The 17,144-nt window shown below is 40.5% G+C and overlaps 2 protein-coding genes across 11 annotated transcripts in view; one reads left to right on the top strand and one right to left on the bottom strand.

Moving 5' to 3' along the window:
- PKP4 (plakophilin 4) overlaps positions 1-13,747 on the bottom strand; it is a 238,065-nt gene extending 224,318 nt beyond the window's left edge. For 7 of the 10 annotated variants that reach the window (XM_042994481.1, XM_042994489.1, XM_042994483.1 and 4 more), the window contains exons 1-2: positions 13,015-13,126; positions 9,320-9,394 (exon numbers count right to left, since the gene is read on the bottom strand). In XM_042994481.1, coding sequence (XP_042850415.1) covers positions 9,320-9,335 — 16 coding nt within the window. In that variant the 5' untranslated portion in view covers positions 9,336-9,394; positions 13,015-13,126. Of the gene's footprint in view, positions 1-9,319; positions 9,395-12,070; positions 12,090-13,014; positions 13,127-13,685 lie in introns of those variants that run through there. The other 3 variants (XM_042994487.1, XM_042994486.1, XM_042994488.1) reach the window with 3 other exon arrangements.
- The window catches only part of CCDC148 (coiled-coil domain containing 148), a 253,617-nt gene continuing 250,216 nt past the window's right edge, over positions 13,744-17,144 (top strand). Inside the window, exon 1 of the mRNA XM_042994492.1 lies at positions 13,744-13,824. The gene's annotated coding sequence lies outside the window, so the exon portion shown is untranslated. The remainder of the gene's footprint in view (positions 13,825-17,144) is intronic.

Raw genomic sequence — 17,144 nt, 5'->3', positions numbered from 1 at the left:
AAAAAAATCAATCCAGCAATTTCATTCCTACGCATTTTCTAGGATACAGATATCTACAGCAGTTATATTTGTAAACTTAAAATTATCATAAATTAAAAATAACCCAGATGTCCCTCCATAGGTGAATGATTAAACAAACTGTGGTACATCCATACTATGTAATACTAAGCAATTAAACAGAAGAGATATTGATACAGAACAACCTGAATGAATCTCTAAGGAATTATGCTGAGTAAAAACAAAACCCAAAACTCCAGAGTCACACACTATATGATTCTATTTATGTAACATTCTTAAAATGACAAAATTATAGACATGGAATTAAATTAATTAAATTGTTGGTAGAGATTAAGGAGGGGGGGAGGGTGAGAGAGAAGTAAGGCTGTGGCTCTACAAGAGCAACATAGGGGATGCCTGTAGTGATAGAATTTGTTATGTATCCTGACTATATCTGTGTCAATATCCTGGTCATGAAACTGTACTGTAGTTTTGCAAAATGTTACTATTGGAGGAAACTAGGTAAAGGGTACCCAGGATCTCTGTGTTATTTCTTAAAGCCACGTGTGATTTCAAAATAATTTCACAATTAAAATTTATTTTTTAAATTATTATTTATTCAAATTTTACCACTGTGATTACTTGAGGTTAGGTGAGGGACCACCAAAATGTCTTAAGAGTATTTCCAACTGCACTATTAAAATCAAACAAAGGTTTGGTGTACCCACTGGGCTAAAACAAGCTATGAAATTTCCTGCTTTAGTATTTTTAATGTTTATGTAGGTTTATAGTATAAATTATACTATTTTAGTAAACTTTTTCCTTTGAAAAACTTCATGTGCTTAAAATTACATCTACTCCTGACCTCAATTCATCAGCTGGGTATATAAAAGTTATTACTAATTTACAAAAGACAAGGACACAGAAAATTTGCTCAATGTCATACTGCCAAAACCTGACCAAGCTGGTCTTGGTGCTTGATGTCTGCATGTGAATAGTACGAGAAAGAGGACTATGTAAATTCATTTCACCATAGTTATAATATAGGCAATTAAAATTAATATGAATATGAATCAATATGTTTAACATCTTCTAACTGAGGATTTTTAGTAAGGAATTTGATATGATAAATTATCTAGCAAGTTGTATTACAAAGGTAATTTTTCTATGAGGCAAATGCAGTGTTGCCATTGAAATATGCATGATAAACAGTTTACAAAAATAATTTACAAAAGAAAGAGGGCTGCAGAGAGAAGTTAATCCAAGAGTAGTTGGTGAAGGTATTCCAAAATTGCAATTTAAAACTCATTCATTAATGGGAGAAGACATTTCCAAAGGATTTATCTGATAAAGGGTGAATATTCAAATTATATAAACAACTTCTACAACTCAACACCAATAAACCCCAATCTGATTTAAAAAATGGCCAGAGAACATGAACAGTTTTCTTCCAAAGAAGACATAGAGATGGCCAACAGACACAAGAAAAGATGCTTGACATCACTCATCACCAGGGAAATGCAAATCAAAACCACAATGAGCTATCACCTTATACTAGTTAGAATGGCTAACATCAAAATGACAAGAAAAGACGAGTGTTGGCAAGGATGTGGAGAGAAAGGAACTCTCATGCACTGCTGGTGGGAATGTAAATTGGTACAACTACTGTGGAAAATAGTATGGAGGTTCCTCAAAAAATTAAAAACAGAAATATCACATAATCCACATAGCCAAGATATGGAAGCAACCCAAGTGTCTATCAATAGATTAATGGATAAAACACACGTGGTGAATGTATGTATGTATGTGTGTATACACACACACACAGTTGAATACTACATGGTCATTAAAAAATGAAGAGATCTCGCCATTTGCAACAACATGGATGGATATAGAGGATATTATGCTAAATGAAATAAGTGAGAGAAAGACAAATACCATGATTTCACTCATATATGGAGTCTAAAAAAATGAATAAATACAGAGCTGAATCAAACCTAAAAACACAGAGAACTGATGTTTCCCAGGAGGGAGGAGAGGTGAACAAACTGAGTGAAGAGGAGGGGGAGATACAGGCTTCCATTTATGGAATGAATAAGTCATGGGAATGAAAGGGACAGCATAAGGAATAGGTGATACTGTAATAGTGCAGCATAGGGACAGATGATAGCTACACTTTGGGTGAGCATAGCATAACATAGAAGTTGAATCACTATGTTGTAGATCTGAAACGAATGTAACGTTGTCATTTATAATCAAATAAAAAATATTTAAAAAAACACAATTTATTCTTATAAATATCTAGAAAGACTAGAGGTCAAGAATAAGTCACACACAAAGACAAAATCCCTGCCATTGAAGAGCTCAGAGGAGGACAATGGGAACCAATATATTCTAAATTCTAGTTATATTTTAGGATGCTGAATTTCTGGATTTATATTGCTTCTATGGAAAACTGTGTTCAGAGCTCCAAATGAATGACCCACAAACAATATTTCTGAAGACTGACACCTGCCAATAGCCTGTCTAAAGATTTCAGACTGACAGTCTGAATTTTTCATCTGCTGACAGTCTGAATTAGACATTTCAACAGCTGAGTTGTTTATCACAGGTCTCAAAATAATAGCAGTTCTTGTGCAAGTCCAATTGGGTTTTTGGATTCCTTTTTTTAGTGCTTTAAAAAAAAACTGACTCTTCTGCTTATTCAGTCATTGACAAATTGACAATAAGTGGAAAATTCCCAACAGTACATCAGTCTGAGATTTAAGGTAAGATTCAATGAGACCATTTATTCTAGCAGATGTCACAAGAGATTTTCAAAACATTCTTCTGTTTATTCATAACAACGGAAGGGGATATTTTCAATAATAGATAATGAGTCTGGACTTATAAAGGCACATAAATTGCATAAAGAATAAAGAAAAGCACAAAACACAATAAACCAAAGTACTGCTATATGAAAATGAAAATAAGAACTTCCTTAAGGGGCGCCTAAGTGGCTCAGTCGGTTGGGTGTCTGACTTTGGCTCAGGGCATGATCTCACCATCCGTGAGTTCAAGCCCCGCATCGGGCTCTCTGCTGACAGCTTGGAGTCTGGAGCCTACTTCAGATTCTGTGTCTCCTTCTCTCTCTGCCCCTCCCCCCACTAGCACTCTGTCTCTCTTTCTTTCTCAAAAATAAAATAAAAACATAAAAATTAAAAAAAAAGTTTTAAAAAAAAGAACTTACTTAAAATGGTAAGTCTTGAAGCATAAATTATGGTTTTTCATCAAGAATTCATTTTCATTGTGATCATTTTACATAGGGTATTTGGTAAAGTACTCTAAGAAATATAACCAAATAATCAAGTTCATGATTAAAACCTTTTCTGAAATCTCTACCTTACTACTGGTAAGAGCGTACTTTTTCAGATGCAAGGTTTTTCCAAAGAAAGCCACAGACAGTGGTTAAGGCAGGCAGCTGTCTATCTAGATTCTGGTAATGTATCAACACATACCAAAAAAGTAAATTTAACTAAAACCCAGTTAATACAAAGTCATCTTACAGCTCTTTCTTAACACTTACAGAAAAATTTTGCATGTTTATTTATATACCAAAGTTTTCTAGGACTTTTTTTTTCCAGTTCATGTGTATTATTTTTCCCAACTGGATTGTAAAATTAATCACAAATTCCTTAAAGATAGAGACTCTCAATACTGAATCCAAGTAAAACTCCTGACAGAAACCATTATTTGGCCATGAGGCCTAGCACAGTCTGATACAGAGCAGGGGACTAATGAATGTTGCTTGAAAGGAGCTAAAATGAATCGTAGATCTTTTTAAATAAGAGGTATCCAAAACAGAACACATACATGGTAGGGCTCCAGTAAATATGAAGCACTAATTGTGTTCAGTCCCTTTGTTTGAACCCTTGGTAGTATTCAAGAATAAGAAGTTACTTCTAACTAGCTAGATCAGTCCTTCTTTCCTATTCAATACAGGGTACAGGTGTCAGAATATATGATGCGCTTCACTTCAAAGTGGTTATTACTGGTTTCCATTTTACATGAGTGCTTCTAATTCTTGTGAAGGTATGGAAACTGAAAAGCCTATTCAAGTGTTTACTTTGATCATGACACTGAAAATTAATATTGCATACATTAGTATACATACATAATTCTCCTTTTGAAAATAATGTACTGATTACATTAGCAAAAGAAAACAGCTGATCTCAATATTTTTAAACTACTGTTTATGGATGTATACATATGTAAGTTCTATAAGGATTTTTTCCCCTTTGTAGGGGAGAGCAGGATCTAGAAGAAGCTCTCCTCAACAGTTTTTAACTGCTTTAAAAAACAAAAACAAAAAACACAATCCAAGAACAATATCATCCTGTTGGAATCCACCAGTTTCCGAACACTGTACATTGTCTGCATGCAAAGATTAGAGTTAAATGAAAGAGATCTATATTCTATAATGAGATATGAATTAGTGAGTTCCTACGAACATAAAGTATTTATGGAAAAGCAAGATGTTTTCAGAGGAACAACTCTCAGTTCATGTCTTTGAGGACAAAACAAAATTAAAGCAAATGGTAAGTGGGTCTTTCTCATTTTAACAAGACTAGTCCCCTCAAATCACCACCTAAATCCCCCTTCTGTTTCTATCCAACTTCCGGAAAATTTAGTCTCAATTAGGGGTTAAGCCTCAAAAGTGCACAGGAAACTGCCTATTAACAAATGAATCCAAGAGGTTAGCCACTGACTCAGCCAACATTAGGTCAAATGTTTGTCTGGCTACAATGCTTATATTTTTATGAGCTGAGCATTTCATGTATACAACTTCAACTTTCTCCCCTTATCCTAAAAAGTAAATTTTAATAAATACTTGAGAAGACAGTCCTCATTTCTGCTGAGGGAAAAATTAAACAGAGTGACAACATGTAATTCTAAGCATGGTGAAATATAAGTACTAGGGCTCTAGAGAGCATCTAGTTCAACTCCCTCCCTCATTTTATACACGAGAAAACTAGAGCCCAGAGGTAAAGGACTTACTCATGGGACACACACCTATGTAGTAACACAGCCAGGTCTAGAACAAGAGACTCTTTATATCTCTTAAACCACTGTCTCTTGGATTATTACATTAAGTATCTTCCAAACTTCTAGTCTTTCATTGCTTTGGCAATTTCCTGTCAATTTCAAGTGCTCATTTCTGGACAGAAACATCAGTTTGAAAAGCTGATTTAAGGGGTGCCTGGGTGGTTCAGTTGGCTGAGCATCCAACTCTTGATTTCGGCTTAGGTCATGGTCCCAGGGTGGTGAGATCAAGCCCTGCATTGGGCTCTGTGCGGAGCATGGAGCCTGCTTGAGATTTTCTCTGTCTTCCTCTGCCCCTCTCCCTGGCTTGTGCGCTCTCTCTAAAATAAAATAAAATAAATAAATAAATAAATATATATATATATATATATATATATATACGTATATATATATGTACATATATATACGTATATATATATATATATATTTTTTGACGTTTTTATTTATTTTTGAGACAGAGAGAGACAGAGCATGAATGGGGGAGGGGCAGAGAGAGAGGGAGACACAGAATCGGAAGCAGGCTCCAGGCTCTGAGCCATCAGCCCAGAGCCCGACGCGGGGCTCAAACCCACAGACTGTGAGATCGTGACCTGAGCCGAAGTCGGACACTTAACCAACTGAGCCACCCAGACGCCCCTATATATATATTTTTTTTTAAAGTTAATTTACAAGCTGCATTTTAGGCCATAAATGCATATATGATTAACACTAACACTTTCTGAATAAAATCATGAAATTTGCAGCAACGTGGACAGAACTGGAAGGTATTACACTGAGTGAAATAAGTCAGAGAAGGACAGATATCATATGTTTTCACTCATATGTGGATCTTGAGAAACTTAACAGAAGCCCATGGGGGAAGGGAAGGGGAAAAAATAGTTACAGTAGAGAGAGGGAGTGAGGCAAACCACAAGAGACTCTAAAATACAGAGAGACAAATTGAGGGCGGATGGGGGGTGGGGGCGAGGGGAAAATGGGTGATGGGCATTGAGGAGGGCACTTGCTGGGATGAGCACTGGGTGCTGTATAGAAGCCAATTTGGCAATAAATTATATTAAAAACCAAAACAAAAAAAACACTAACACTTTCTTCATGTAAAGACTAGGAAAGACATTGTATAAAATGATACTAATTAGAATTACAAATGCAATAGTTATATACATAATTAAAAGATATTTTACATTTTGCAAGCGTTTCCACTCTGGCCCCTGCAATATAATACTATCAGTCTTTACCTTTCAAACACGTTTATTAAGGAATTATTCAACCAAACCTCCTACATGTGTTGGTTAGTGGTATTTTACATGCCTTTACATATTGCCTAACTAAAGAAGTTGTAACTCCCCTATTTTATTTTTTTTTTAATATTGTTAATGTTTGTTTATTTGTGAGAGATAAAGTGTGAGCGAGGAAGGGGCAGAGAGAGGGAGACACAGAATCCGAAGCAGACTCCAAGCTCTAAGCTGTCAGCACAGAGCTCAACAAGGAGCTCAAGCTCACGAACGCAAGCGAGATCACGACCTGAGCAAAAGTCAGACACTTAACCGACTGAGCGACCCAAGCACCCCAAGAACTTATAACTTCCCTATTTTAAAAAGGCCCTTCTTTGATTTTGCTGGATTCTTTTCCTTATGAACAATCTCTTGCAAACTATCAAACTCATAATTTATCTTTCGTAGTTTATATTTTCCCTGAAATATTTTATTTAGATTCATAATCGTATTTACTAAGATAAAAGAAAGCAAGTTAATAATTTGCCCAATATATAGTAGATGCTACAGAAAGTATCATTAAGTACAACAATGCAAGAATAAGGGTTTAAATGTATTAAGAGCTGGCCCTGAGCTTTAAGGGCTTTACATGCATTGACTCATTTATTCCTCACAACCATTTGAGGTGGATACTTACATCATTGTTTTACAAATGAGTAAAATGAGATCTATAGAATTTATATAATTTAGCATGTCACACACCTAGCAAATAGACAGAACTGAACTATGGCAGTCTGACTTCTAAGCAGACACCTCATTGCTTTACTGATACATTTTATGAATTCACTCAGTGTCAAGGTGAAAGTCCAAGGACCTTTTCTGACCTAAACTACCATGGTTAATTCTGGATGAGGGGTGGGTTAGGGGTAGACAGCCAAAGACCATGAAAACATTTATATACATTAATCCGTTCCTCTCACTTGCCAAAATGATCTTGTTACAAAAGAAAAAAACAAAACAATTTAAGGTGCCCATGAAGGAGATTCAAAAGTCCCAAAAGAGAACTCCAACTCCTTTGTTGCTATGATTTGGGGAAGGAGAAAGAAGACTGATTACATAAACTAATGCTTAGGAAACTTCTCTTTAAAAAAAAAAAAAAAAAAGCAAAAGCATGGAGGGCTTTGGAAACCTTGAGCAAAGCAATGCAATCCGAACCCTTCATTTTTACTTGATGTTTATTTATTTTTGAGAGAAAGAGAGAGCGCCTGAGAGAGTACACTAGCAGGGTAGGGGCAGAGAGAATCCCAAGCAGGTTCTCTGCACTGTCAGCACAGAGCCCAACGTGGGGCTTGAACCCGTGGAATGTGAGACCACGGCCTAAGCTGAAATAAGAGACACTTAACTCACTGAGCTACCCAGCCACCCCAAACCCTGCATTTTTATTTGTATTTATTTTTAATGTTTTTATTTATTTTTGAGAGAGAGAGAACAAGTGGGGGAGGGGCAGAGACAGAGGGAGACACAGAATCCAAAGCAGGCTCCAGGCTCAGCTGTCAGCACAGAGTCTGAAGCAGGGGGTGGGATTTGAACTCAGGAACCCCAAGATCATGATCTGAGCTGAAGTCAGATGCTTAACTAAGCCACCCAGGTGCCCCCAAAACCTTGCATTTTTAAAAGGAGGAAGCTATAACCCAAATGTTAAATGGTTTATTAGGGCCATAAGGTTTAGTGGTAGATATCCTAATTTCTGGAGTAGGGTGCTTTTCACCTCCCCGTCTGCAATTTGAGAGAGCTTACAAAGGACCAGAATTTCAGACACTACTTCCTAGTGTTTTAAAAGCCTATGTGTAAGTCAGCCGTGGCATCTATGAAAAACTGTATTCCAAGTTCCAGGCCAGGCCTCCAAAGCCTACAGAGTACTCTGATGACCCCTCTTCAATGACACATTTTACCTTTTATATATAATGCCATTTTGATGACAAAAACCCGCATCCACTCTAAATTCAACTTGGAACACTAAGCATCAGCTTCAATATTAAATGGCTCCTGAAAAGGGGCTTTCTCTGCCTCTCCAAGCAGACAGATGCATTGGGTGGTAGTGTTTGACGTCGGGGAAAGGGGGCAGGGGAGGGGAGGGGATCCAGATTAAGGAAGAACAGAATAAACTTCTCTGGATATTTACAACTCACTAAATTTATATTTAACATAGACAATAATGATAGAAGCAAACATGCCTTGGCAGTTGAAGAGGGTTATTGGTTCACTTACCCCCTCCCTACCCACCCTTTGTTTGTTGAGTTCTGGACTTAATGAAGGCTATATGATATTATATCTACCTAGAGGGACTGGCATCTACTGAATCAGCAGGCATTATACGGTTCATGAAAAATGTTTCATAATGACATGACTTAAAATAATGCAGACACCTCCATATTTTTAATTTATATATTTTATAGTATTAAAATTTTACAATCCAATCTCTAATGGCATTTTATCATCTGCAGTGAATCATTATGTATTAGTCACAATAAACTATAATATCAAGACTATGAATAATCAAATGAACAGCACTGTAGCTAACATTTATTAGTATACCAAATAACAGTAAATCTAAATTATAAAAAGAAAATACTTAGACCAGTGACAAATGGAATGTCTGCAGTATTCTAAGTTTCACTGAAAAGCACCATCATGTAATATCCCCAATTAGTTACAGTAACAAAGCCCCCAAAAGATGAAGATAATTCCACTGATTTATTAAAGTGATAATGTGAACAACATATGAATGTTGTACAACTTCTCAACTGAAACGAGCAAGCACATGAATTGTTGCTCTTTGTCACTTAGGCCCTCACCTCCTTATCCTAAAAGGAGCCTGTTATTTCTTACAGCTGGGCATCAAATTGATCTGCTGATTGAGATCATCACTTACTGGCAGTTTATGAAGTCTCACATTCAGGTATCTTAAAGTTTTACTTCCTCTCTCTCTGCAGCTCTTTGTAGTTACAGTATGGGCATGAAATAGTTACCTAATTTTCTAAACATGATCAGTCCACTGGTGTCCTGTATCAGATTCTTCTTCCCCCTTCAGCGCAGGAAAGGCACTACAAAACCATTTAAGACATTGAAGAAGTAATTATCTCCCAGTACAATGAAGGAATGAAGGCAGCTTTCCAAAGTGACATACAATTCCATGAATGTTTATGCCCCAGAATAACCCTAGAATAACCCCTACTTTATCTTCCAGTTAATAATGCAGGTATGACTTCATTATTATAATTCTATTTTAAAATTAGGCAAATTAGAGATTTACCCCTTGATTGAAATGGGGGGGGGGAACCCCAGCAGATTATAGAGCATTCTCAAAATACTTTAAAATTTCAAAGCAGTCAGGTGAGAGACTGGACTTCCCAAATGATTGGTGATGTGACAATTCTCTATGTAAATCAATCCTTGGCCAACAACAAGGAAAGAATTCAATTTTAAAATTGGCAATAACTGGTTTTTTTAATTAAGTGAATTTAAAAGTTTTAAATTAAATTTACTTTCCCAATTTGTATAGAAATAAGAAATTGCAATTCTGACTTAATATAGACTTAATTTAATTAATCAAGGTCATACAATTGCTAAAGTTTTTATTAAACTGAGTTAGGGAGTAGTTTCTTTAAGTCAAATTATATCAGAACCACTCACTGAAATAGATTGATTTATTCAGCCTGTAAATGCAGCAGTAACATTTTTTTTTTTTTCTGGATGAACGCCAGCTGCTCCTACTTTCTGCTTACCTTCTCTTATGCTTCCCATCACTACCCTGCTCCCCTATCTCCCCTCAAAACCAGTATAGGTTAAGAATTAAGAAAACTGGACACTTAATTCCACAATTTAGAATCTTCAGTATAACATCTAATATGTGAAAAGCAGTACCTTCTACTTATATAATAGCGGGGGTTGGTAAGGGAATATACTATCATCAAAACACAATTTATGTTATTTTTGATTGTGAATGATTACTAGTTTTAGAGCTACTTCTCTTCAAGTATCTGTAACAACTAAAATCTATTTCTAACTGAAAGCATACCTTTACCTGAAGCAGGTAAAACTATTTGCACAGCCAATCACGTATATACATTATATACTTGAATGAGTTATTTAAATTTCTAAGGTAGCAGAGAAACTGTACTTTTACTTTCTAATCTTCACATCAAGTCAAATAAGCATGTGTTAAACTCTGCTGTAATATGATATTGTTACATAACAAATTTCCTGTTAGCATCCATAAACACCTCCCAATATCCTACACAGTGTTACTAACTCCAATTTAGAGTTAAATCTATAAATGAGAAGGTCTACAGATTAGGGACCTACCTAAAAAAACAATGTAGCAGTTAAAACACACAACCTTTCCCACTGCAAAGTTTTTTCATTTTTTTCTATTTTTCCTTTCTGTTGAGTCCTTAACTGAAAGGTACTCATCTTATACTTTTCAGTGCACTTGATTCACACAAAGTAGGTGTTGGAAGACAGCTAGACAATCAACTTATTATTTTCCTGAATCTGATACAAAAATAACGAAGTGTGGAGAGGCTTGTAGTAAACTCAACCTCCAAAGCAAACTGTGTCAAATAAAGGCATACATAGTATGCTTTTCAACATCCAGAAACCTTATTTTGGACATCGGTTGTTCTCATTGTAATGTTGCCATTTCCATAACTATTTCACAGGTACCAGAAAAGATGTTACTTCCATTGCAACACACTGCATTCAAAAAGCGAAGCGGTCTTCTACTTTCCCTTTTAAAATATAATAATCTAAGCCCAATTCTAGAAGCACACCGTCTGTCGAAAATGTGCTTTCCTGCATTACAGAAAATAAAATTTGACGAAAAAGTATATTAATTATTATTGATTTTATACATAATTACCATTAGTTAAAAGTTGGAGGGCTGCATTTATTTTTTCAAACTCAGTAACAAAAAGAACTGAGACCTCAACTAAATTACATCTTGAAATATACATGATTGTGTTGTCCCCAGTTACTTGCAATGGTAACTGACACGCCCCGAATTTAACTGTACCAGACAGTTCTATCTGTCCCATCGCTGACCAAACACTGCTTCTCTGTTTCTATTCATTACGTATTATAAGAGGTCTAAACACAACCCAGCATGACGAGAAAAAATTGCAATTCTTGTGACAGCAAAGTGATGCATTCAAGTTCTCTCTTGCGGTACATCCCTATCCATGAGCATTAACAGACATTTTTGATAGTGCTAAAATGCGTTGGCTGCAAGCTCATTACTCTAAGAACCTTGGGCACCTTTCCTGCAGGTTTTCAGAAAACCCTCGTAAAAAACAGGCACTATTCAAATCTTGCAAACCAAACTTGCCAAGAACCTTGTGCAATGATCAATAACCTTGGCTACACCGCCATCCACCCCAAATTCACGATCCTGGAGACCAATGCAGCAAAAACCCAGGCTAAATGCTAGCTGAAGCCCAACAGAACTGCCGCGCTTCCCCTCTGCCGCCCTCTCTGCCGCATGGAGAGAGGCAAGGGGAAGAGAGGAGTGGAGCTAGGCTCACCAGCTCCGAAGATGCTCCGGTGACCTCTGGCTGAGCGGCGAAAGCTGGGCCAGGAAGGCGCTAGTGCAGCCGCGGCGGGCCGAGTGGACTATGCCCCTGGTGCATTCCTCGCATTCCTGCACAATCTGTCGCCAGCCGAGGAGCCCGCGGCGCGCGTCCCCCCCCCCCCACCCCCGCCCGCCGGATACACACACACACCTGCCTATTGCTGCGCCCCGAGCGGCCACTGCCGCCGCGGCGCCTGCACTGCCCGCGCTCTCAGTTTGTCGCACTCGGCCAACACGCAGCCAAATTCCGGCCCCGTCGCTCATCCCCTCGTTTCCCGGGTAGGGGAAAGAGGACCAGGCAGCCCCAGCGGTGGGCAGGGACTCCAGAACGGCCCGGGGTTGGGGGGGTGGGGGTGGGTACCGCAGCTCCGCTTTAACTCCAGGCAGGGTGAGGTGGAAGCGGCAGCGCAGGAGGGCAGCGGAGGAAGCTCTAGGCTGGGGAACCAGGAGGGGTGGAGCGTGAGGATACGCCGCGAAGAGCGAGGGGCGCGCTGGACGGAGGGGGGTGGGCAGGACCCGCAGGAGCGCGGGACTCGCGGGGCAAACGCGAGACTGTGCAGGCAAAAGGGGCGTGGGAGGAAGGGAAGGGGGCCAGGACGCAGGACCTGGGGCTGGAGGGACGGACAGACCGCCCCGAGGGCTGGGGAAGGCGGGCGCCCCAGGGTGTTGGGGGCGCGGGGCGGCGTGCCAGGCGGGCAAGAGCGGGTGAGCCTCGAGGCAGACGTCCGGGAGGGCTCGGCGTGGCGCTCAAGTTCGGCGCTGGGGGATCTGGATCCGAACAAGCCAACGCGGGGAGGGTCGTGCGCGGCGCGCAGGGGAGACCGGAGGAGAGTAATAGCCGGGAAAAGCAAATGGAGGGTGAAACTTGTGCGCCTGCCGGGGGGAGGGGAGCAGGCAGGCGAGTGCGGGCAGGAACACGAGGCGGGGCAGGAAAGCCGAGGCGGCCGCGAGGCGGTGGGGACGGAGTAACGGGAGGGAGGCGCCCGTCCCCCACGCGTCCCTCACACGCAGGTCCCGGCTCCGGCGCGAGGGGGCGAGGGCCGGGGGTCTCGGGGGCAGGAGTCTTCGCGCCCTCCCGCGAGCCCGCACACTTACTTTCCAGGTTAGGCAGCGCCCGTCGTCGCTCGGGGGATCAGGGACATCTGCGCCGAGGGGTCGTCGCTGCGGCACCCGAAAAAATTAAAAAAGTGCGGCGGCCAAGCGGCTGCCCGCCCCTCCCTCCCCCACCCGCCCCCTCCCCCGAAGCTGCTCTCCCACCACCCCGGGCGGCGGCGGTGGCCAACTTGCCCCTCTACCCAGTGCCCATGGTGCCGCCTCCGCGGCCGGCGTCGACACGGACTCAGCCCCGGAGCCCCCTCTACTGCCCAGAGGCCGCCGCCGCCGCCCGCCCAGCCGCCAGCCCGCCTGCCCAGCCAGCCCCGGGCTCCCGGGAACGTCAGCACGCCGCCGTCTCCGGACCTGCTCCCCGCCAACGCCATTGGTCGGAGGAGAAGGCTGGCCCTCCCTATTGGCCCGGCCCTCATATTGAACGGGCCAATGCGAACTGCGGTTTCAGGTCGCCATAGAGACCGATGCTGTTAAGAGCGAGAGGGCCTGAAGAAGGTGGGGAGTGAGGCTGGAGGTGTCTCAGGCTTGGGGAGCGGGAGGGGGTGTAGGGAAGAAATACAGGGAGATTCCCGCGTGCTGGCTCTGACACCTGAGGCAGCTTGCGCTTCGGCTTCCTGTCAACCCCAGCTGTGCGTGACAGGGTTTGTCCCTCATCTCACCTCAAAGGCAGGAACAGCTGAGCCCTTGTACGAATCCATGAGAACCTAGGAGTGGGCATTTCACTTTTCCTGCGTCGGGGGAACTCCCTGAGGCCTTGACCTTTGACCTTTGACCTGTGTGCAGCTTCTGCTACTCCAGGTGAGTTTGCTCCCTATCTCTTAATTCGCTGCTTCTTCCTGACGTCACTGATCCACCTGAATTCTACGTGTTTTTCCGAACCACTCCCCTTTCCCTGGGGCGGATCTTGCCTCAAAATTCTGGGTTTAAAAACTTAATGCCTAACCTAAAGGAGACTCAAAGATTTCCTTTGAATGATATTTTAGTAAGGAACTGGCTGACGTATAATATGTTGGATGTCATCGAGTCGTCACTTAAATGTGTTCCCTGCTTTTCCAAGCAAGCCTCTAATCCCTCCATTGAAGGGTATTTATGAAAGACCCACCTGTGTGTACATTCCACACTGTGAGCGTGGCAGGTGCATGCTCTTTCCCCTCAGTTTACCCAGTGGGGAAAAACAGGTGATAAAGTCAGTTCTTCATGCGTTCCGATGATCTCAGAGAGTAAAGGAAATAGATTGCAGTTGATTGAAGTTTTCTGGGTATCTTCCAGTTTACCTCTAAATTTTATGAAGAAATGAACTGAGTTATGGAATCAGTACACAGAAGAATCTTGAGCTTTAATAACAGGTTCTATGCTTTCATTTGGTCACTTTGTGCTAGCTTGTCAATACTGATTGTTTTTTGTAAATAACTTTCATAGTTAAATGCTGGCTATTCAAGTGGGTCTTCATGAAGACATTAGACTTTTAAGCATTATACTGCTCTATCACGTAGCCACTGATGTTCTTAGGTTCCTTCTTTTGGTGATTTTGCCATGTTAGTAAGATGTAAGAATGTAATGTTTATGTTACTGCCTCTTAAGTTGGAGGGACCATATTTTGTGAAAAAGCAGTTAGGATTTTGGAAATTACAAATATTTGTTCAGAGAAAGAGATTAATGTGTGTGCAAGGTACATATATCTAACTACTGTGCTGAATTTTAAGTTGAATAATATGCTTTGCTATTAGTTTTTATCTTGCTATAATTGAAAATTGCAAAAATAGATAAGACTTGTTAATATGGTATCTTGATTGGAAAAACACCTCTTACAATTTGTAGTAAAATGTAAACTTCGTTGATAATCTTATGCAGGGTTGAAGTGCAGAATAGAACAGTTGAACATGTGAGTGTTCCCCCCAAATATTTCCAGAATTGGGAAGGAATCAGCAGGGACCGTAGAGCCTTGCCATCCTGGAAGTTTGCTCATCATGCCTTTCATTTCTGGCTCTTGTGTGTGTGTGTTTGGAAAATGAAAAAAGTAAGATGCAAATTCTTATAAGACTCATTTTTATTAAATTTTTTTTAATGTTTGTTTATTTCTGAGAGAGAGAGACAGAGCATGAGCAGGTGACAGGCAGAGAGGGAGACACAGAATCCAAAGCAGGCTCTGGGCTCTGAGCTGTCAGCACAGAGCCTGATGCTCGGCCTGAACCCACAAACCGTGAAATCATAACCTGAGCCGAAGTCGGACGCTTAATGGACTGAGCCACCCAGGTGCCCCAAGACTCATTTTTAATGTACTAAGATGATGCCAATGATTTGGTTTAAAAACATTTTTTTGTAATAGTGAATGAAAAGAACATGGGAAAAATAACATTAATATTTCCTTTTTTCTTGCCTTAGGCTAGCATAGAAAGAAGACAACAAGAATTAATTTTTTTACTCCAATAATCTTTTCTTTTTGTATTTTTCTCAGATCACAAGTGTGATGAGTATTTTGATATTGTGTATTCCATGTTTGTAATGATTAAAATCTTACTAAAATCTACCATGAACAAGGTCCCCTAAAATGTTGTCATTATCATTATTATTAATTATTGTTATTATTATTATTTTTTTTTAATTCTTATACTCAGTTGAAAGTACTACCATGCATTGCTGGACAAGTTTACAAAATCACTGTGTTCCACTAAGAGTTCTAGGCTCTCCAGACTTGGCTGGGTCTTCACTGATTCTCTAAACTCCTTTCCTCAATGAGGAGGGTGATTATCCAGGGTACTTCTCTCAAACCTGTCCTATTTCTGCTTTCCTCAAGCCCCCCCACTGTACTTTGTCTTCTTCCAGTTCTTTAAGTGATCTTGCCTCATATTTGGCTGAGACATCCATCATGGAGTTCCTCTATTTTAACCTTCCTAACACTCAGTCTCCGTTTTTACACTTGATCACTTACTTCAGTCCTGCTGAGAAGAGGTGCCCCTCTTCTGTGCTAAACCCATGCTCTATTTCTGCTTCTGAACATGGACCGTATTCTCTCCCCAGGATTTTGCTCCATTGATTGTAAATTTCTCTCTTACATCATATGTTCTGTTCTCTCCTTACATGTTTTGCATATCTGACCCTTTGTGAAACCACCTTCTTTCAAACCTACCACCCTTTCCTCACCTTCTTTTCACCAAAAAAGGAAGGAAATTTATTAAGCCTTTTCTTTTTTAACCTCCAGTATGCTGGCCCTTGAATACAACTAAAAAGATTCTGAAGATTGTGCGTTTTCTCCTCAAAATCATAACCCATTTTGCCAGTAAAGTTCTCTCCTACAAGAAGGGCCTTTTACTTGCTAATTGCAGTGCCTTACTTCCAGATTTCCAGTGGAGGGTGGAGACCATTGTTTCCCAGTCTGAGGTTCCATATAAATGCAAATGAACAACTTGAGAAGAGGAAGCATTTAACCTGCTAGCCACACCACTTTGGTGGGTCTAACTGATGGGAAGTAGAGGTGGGAAGCTGGGGGTTGGGGGGTGGGGCGGGCAGGGCTCTGCTCATGCTGATGGTTGGACCTAAGGCAAAGTTCAAAAGACTAAAAAGGTTTGGTGAGCACCACCTTCAAGAACAAAGTAAACAGAAATCAAAGGGAATTTTCACTTACCATCTCAGAAAGAAGTCAATGAGAACCATCATGATTATGAAAACTTTGTACCTTTCTGATGTTTATTTTCATATTAGCTCACCATGATTAATATTCCTGAAAAATCATAGAGGCAGCAAAGAAAGGGGAAGAGCAGAAACACTCTCCTTTCTTATTCTTGGATGCCTACGGAGAAGGTGGGAGCAGTAAATATAAGAATTCCAAAAAACACATTAATTGATAGTTGCTTTTTTTGTTTGTTTGTTTTTAAAAGGAATGTTAAAACAGAGGCAGGTGGCAAATGAGGGAAAAAGAGCAGTGGAATAAACTGGTCCTGCGAATGGCTGCTAAAAATAATAGTTCTGCTCAGGATTGACTGACTGTATGCCACCTCCAGACCATTCTCTGAATATGCAAATCCTCCCCTTAGAGGTCCAATCCAATACCTCTAAAGCCTTTTCTGAAAATTTCCTCACCTTATCCACCTCTGGAGAGGATGATTTCTGCCTTAGTATTT

The sequence above is a fragment of the Panthera tigris genome, chromosome C1 (genome assembly GCF_018350195.1).
Source record: "Panthera tigris isolate Pti1 chromosome C1, P.tigris_Pti1_mat1.1, whole genome shotgun sequence".
Taxonomy (NCBI): Eukaryota; Metazoa; Chordata; class Mammalia; order Carnivora; family Felidae; genus Panthera; species Panthera tigris.
This window is presented reverse-complemented; position numbering and strand designations above follow the sequence as displayed.